Source organism: Stegastes partitus, unplaced genomic scaffold (assembly GCF_000690725.1).
Source record: "Stegastes partitus isolate 25-593 unplaced genomic scaffold, Stegastes_partitus-1.0.2 Scaffold1886, whole genome shotgun sequence".
In the NCBI taxonomy this organism is placed as follows: Eukaryota; Metazoa; Chordata; class Actinopteri; family Pomacentridae; genus Stegastes; species Stegastes partitus.
The window spans coordinates 117,347-122,015 of NW_007579617.1; the positions used below are offsets into that span (position 1 = coordinate 117,347).

The 4,669-nt window shown below is 46.9% G+C and overlaps 1 protein-coding gene across 3 annotated transcripts in view; it reads left to right on the plus strand.

The window, feature by feature from the left end:
* Positions 1 to 4,669, plus strand: part of LOC103373020 (endothelial zinc finger protein induced by tumor necrosis factor alpha-like) — a 21,651-nt gene that overhangs the window by 3,242 nt on the left and 13,740 nt on the right. For 2 of the 3 annotated variants that reach the window (XM_008302813.1, XM_008302815.1), the window contains exons 2-3: positions 174 to 390; positions 3,032 to 3,346. In XM_008302813.1, coding sequence (XP_008301035.1) covers positions 180 to 390; positions 3,032 to 3,346 — 526 coding nt within the window. In that variant the 5' untranslated portion in view covers positions 174 to 179. Of the gene's footprint in view, positions 1 to 8; positions 43 to 173; positions 391 to 3,031; positions 3,347 to 4,669 lie in introns of all 3 variants that reach the window. The other variant, XM_008302812.1, reaches the window with a different exon arrangement.

Genomic DNA, 4,669 nt, shown 5'->3' on the forward strand with positions numbered 1-4,669 from the left:
CCATCAGGGTCCACTGGTACTGACTGCCATCAGGGTCCACTGGTACTGACTGCCATCAGGGTCCACTCAGAGCGGTTTCTGTTTGAATTCTTTGTTTTGGCTCTGAAGCGTCAGAAAAGTGTGTGAATGTGTCAGAGGCTTGATGTGAACTCAGGTGTTTGTGCTGGTTTCAGGTGACTATGGAGCCTCCTGGACAGCAGCTCTGCGTTCTCCTGCTGGGGGACGGAGGTGAGGAGGTGAGGCAGAGGGAGGTGGGCTGCCAGTGGGAGAGTCCTGAGGAGGACCACGTGAGGAGGCGGGAGGTGGGCTGTCAGAGCGACCGGGCCGAGAGGAGGGACGCTGGCGTCCAGGTGGACCTGCTGACTCAGCAGCTCAGCTGGAGACACTCAGGTGACTGTTTAGGCGTCACACCTGCAGACACTGACCCAACACCTGCACAGGTTTGGTATCTTAAAATAGACCCCCAAAGACTCCATTTATCCCCCAGAAGCGCTCAAAGCACCAAGAATCAGCAGATCTTCAACCTCCCACCGTCCTGGAGCTTCTAAAAAGTGAACCAGATCTGAGCCTGAAGCCGTGAAAGTTCATCAGAACGGCTTCATTCTGCATGTTTAGAAATAAACCATTTCCAGCAGATCTTGTGGAACCATAACCTTCCTCCTCCTGGTTCTGACTCTGTAGAACCAGAACCTTCCCCTTCCTGGTTCTGACTCAGCTGTGACCAACAGGAAACATTCAGAGAGTTTCAGGTGAACTGCAGCCAGTGTTTCCTCAGAGAGACTGAAGGAGAGTCCAACCTCCTGGATCTGGACAGTTCAGTCGAGCTGCTGCTGACCCAAACCCAGGCTGAAGTCCTCGTCCTTTCTGGTTCGTTGGGTCATTTCTCCATGAATCCATCAGGTTGTCTCTGAAATGATCGTCGGTTTGCAGTGATCAGAGCAGAAGCGACTTTCGTAGAACCCAGTCGGGTTTCATTGTTCATCTGATCGGTTTTCACTGTCAGCACTCGGATGGTTCTGGACCAGTCCTTATGTCTGTCTGTACAGATCACAGTGGACTGAGAGTGGACTGTGGGTAGGTCCTGTTGGTACTACAGTAGGTCCGGTTTGCTCTCATATCAGAAAACACGGGGCAGTTCGTACCGGATACAGCAGCTGTTACAGATCAGTGTGTTAACAGCAGGAATCGATCAATATGGTGTTTTCAAGGCCAGTATCGATTATTGGTAATCAGGAAATGGGCGATCCACACTAAATGTTCTGTCTTCACAGCGTCTGACAGCAGGAGCCGTCGTTCATACATAATGACTGTAGCTGAACGTGTACGACGTGACGTTCTGCTGTTTGCTGATCAATGGATTGATTGAGATCAATACCAGTTTGTTTCCTGCAGTTCTGTCGGCTGTTTTTCTGTTTTCCTTCTCTTTTCTGGCTCTCTAGTTTCCTACTGCGGTCCAGATCCTCCAGGAAGTTGTGTTTTAGCCACTGTTTATCTGTTTGTTTGTTTGTTTGTTTGTTTGTTTGTTTGTTTGTTTGTTTGTTAGCAAGATAACTCGAAGAGTTCTGAACGGACTTTCATGTAATTTTCAGGAAATGTTGATAATGACACGATGATTACATTCTGGTGAAGTTCACGTGGTTATCTTCTCATAAAGCAGTAAATGCTGCTCAGTGTCACACTCGTGCAGATTGCTGTCATGGCGCCGTTTGTCCACTAGATGGAGCTCTGACTCCATTCGGTCCTTCAGTCCTCACCGCTGTCTTCTCAGCAGTGCAGGAGGAAGCTGCAGCCAGGCAGCACCACAGGAGTGGGCTGAGCAGAGCTGCCGACAGATACGTTCAGAACCGCGTAGTGAAGATAACAATGACTCAGCAGGTCTCCTGGTTCACATTAACTCTCAGCCATGAGTCAGGACGACAGACACGTGCGACGTTAGTCTGTCATGCTTTTCATTTACGTTGCTAAAGTTGTGCTGTTAGCAATAGCATGGCTGTAGTTATGCTAACCTAGCATAGCATTAGCTAACAGCTTAAAGCCAGTAGGGAACTGCAGAAATAACGTCAGTATACCAAATATTGTAGAGTCCAGAACGAGCGTTCATCACTCTGTCAGCTGGTTATTAATGACATCAATGCTAACTCAATGCTAACGCTATGTTTTGATCCTCCATGAATCTAACAGTGTAGATAAATGAATCAGGACTTTAACATCTGCTGGAGATCCCAGCCAGGTGGAGATGAGCTGCTGGAGGAGCTCTGAGCTCTCAGAGGGCTTTAATAGTTAGTTATTGTTTTCCAGACTCAGTTTCAAGTTAATGTGTGACTTCCTGCAAACTTAGCTGCTAGCTGTTAGCATAGCATTAGCCACTGTGAAAGCAGCTAATGTCCTGATTTGTGCAGTTTTTGCAGGTTGTATCTCTGCAGAGAGACAAGGCTGTCAGTTTGAACTAGGGCTGCAATGATACCTTGAGTAATGTGAGTCATTCAATGACTAAGATGCCTCAAGGCTTCGTGTAATCCACTATGTACCGCATGAGCGGGATGCAGTTAGCAGCCATCGCTGTTGCACAGCGCTCACTCCCACTGCTGATGCTGTAACGCGGTGCCAAGTGCAGAATGCAGAACAGACGAAAGCGGCAGGGGCAGGGAGAGCAGAATAGCCACGGATCACGATTAAATTCAGCTAACGTCATGCCGTGAAATAAAATTTTATCCGATTGCTTGATTAATTGCCAGAATAATCGATGGAATACTTGATTATTAAAATATTCATGCGAACAGAGAGTGAAATGTAATCTGACTTGAGAAGCGTGTTACGGTGCTGCAGGCTAAGAGGCACAGCTAACCTCTCCATGGTAGCATTAACTTAGCATCATCAGCATAATAAAGCTCTCAGTGATGACGTTACAAAACAAGTCCAGGACATCTTCCCAGGTTCGAGCAGTAGAGTTGTTCATGCCAGGCCTTTACCATGAAGTCCAGGTTCTGATTCTGGTGCTGCTCTGTTTACATAGACTCCACTGTGTCTGCAGGCTCGTCTACGATGCTGCTACAGTGCTTCGCAGTCAGACCTGATGGACCAGACGGGGGCGCTCTGCTCCAGCACTGCAACACCAGCCAAACCAGAACCAGAACCGTCCGACCTGCTGTAAAACCCTCCACAAAACCCAGCCAGACTAGGACTCGGACCCAGAGGAGACCACCCCGGCAGGGCTCCAACGCCACCAAACGAAGCCGCCGGCGCCGCTGTGAGTCACCGGACCCTGATGTCCAACAGGAGGAGGAGCAGGAAGTGGTCACGGTGGAGGAGGATTCAGAGGATCCCACCTGGACTCCGCCTGAAGGAGGTGAGTCCAGACAAATCCAGATCCATGAAGTTCTGACCAGAGAAAAGACATTCAGTGGAAATCCAATGTTTCCACGTAGTTCGTCTCCAGCTGTAGTTTTATTTAACGACTCTCTTATTCCTTTAAAGCAGCGTGTGTGCATTTACCTCGTGTTTTAATCAGTTTGCTAGAAACGTGTTGGTCACATGTGTGACGAAGCATGTGGTGTGTTTTCATTCATTTATTTTTATTTAGTTTTTTTTAAATGTTTATGTATTAGATAATAATTAGAATGTATGACGAACTCTTTCTTTCCATTGTCTGTGTTGTTATGGACTGCAGGGACCTGTTATGTTCGTAGTAATAGATCAGATTTATTCAGCGCTTTTCTAGACACTCACAGACGCTTTTCACTCTCAGTTATTCATCCCGGTGGTGGTCGCTCCGGTTGTAGCCTCAGCTGCCCCGGGGCAGACTGACAGAGGCCTGGCTGCCATTCTGCCCTCCGACCACCACCTCAGCAGTCCATTCATACTCATCCACACCAGGCAGGTGGTGAAGTGTCGACCGACCTTCCAATCATTGACAGACTTGCTCCCCCACCTGAGCCACAGCCGCCCCCCTTAATGCCCTGCTCTGTATTTTTATTAGATTTAAAATGTTGTGGCTCCACTACAGAAACTGTGCAGAATTCACAGATCAGAAGGTTTACTTCTACATGTTTATGTTGTGTTGCATCTCTTAGTGAACCAGTCTTTTAAGCCCTGCCCCACAGCAGCCCACTTTGCTGTGATTGGCCACATTCTGGAAGCCTGCACACAGTGCTCGTGAGCATTTCGAAGAAGTCTATAGGAAATGAGTGTGACTTCCCCTCCGTCATGTTTAACACGTACGTCCAACACAAAAGTTATCTGTATACATTTATGTACATGACAACAAATAGGAAAAGGCACCATATATTTGTTTTCATTTTGTCCTGTTGTCATATTTATTTATTCTTTATTTTTTATTCTTTATTTATTCTGACGGTACCTGAAAAAGAGCCAGTTTAGTCCATACCTCAGGTTTATATGTTGTCAGAACAGGCAAAACAAAACATACAAATCATGTATTTTTCTATTAAAAACTGTGAATGCATCTTTCCTGAACAGTCTAAACGGCTACTGATGAAGATGCAGCATTTACTGAACAACTGAATTCATATTCAGAATCTAAAAAATAATGTTGAACTCTGTTTGACAGCACTGAAGTAGCTGCAGCTTCCTGTCAACTTCCTGTCAGCTTCCTGACTGCAGCTTCCTGTCAACGTCCTGTCAGCTTCCTGTCTGCAGCTTCCTGTCAGCT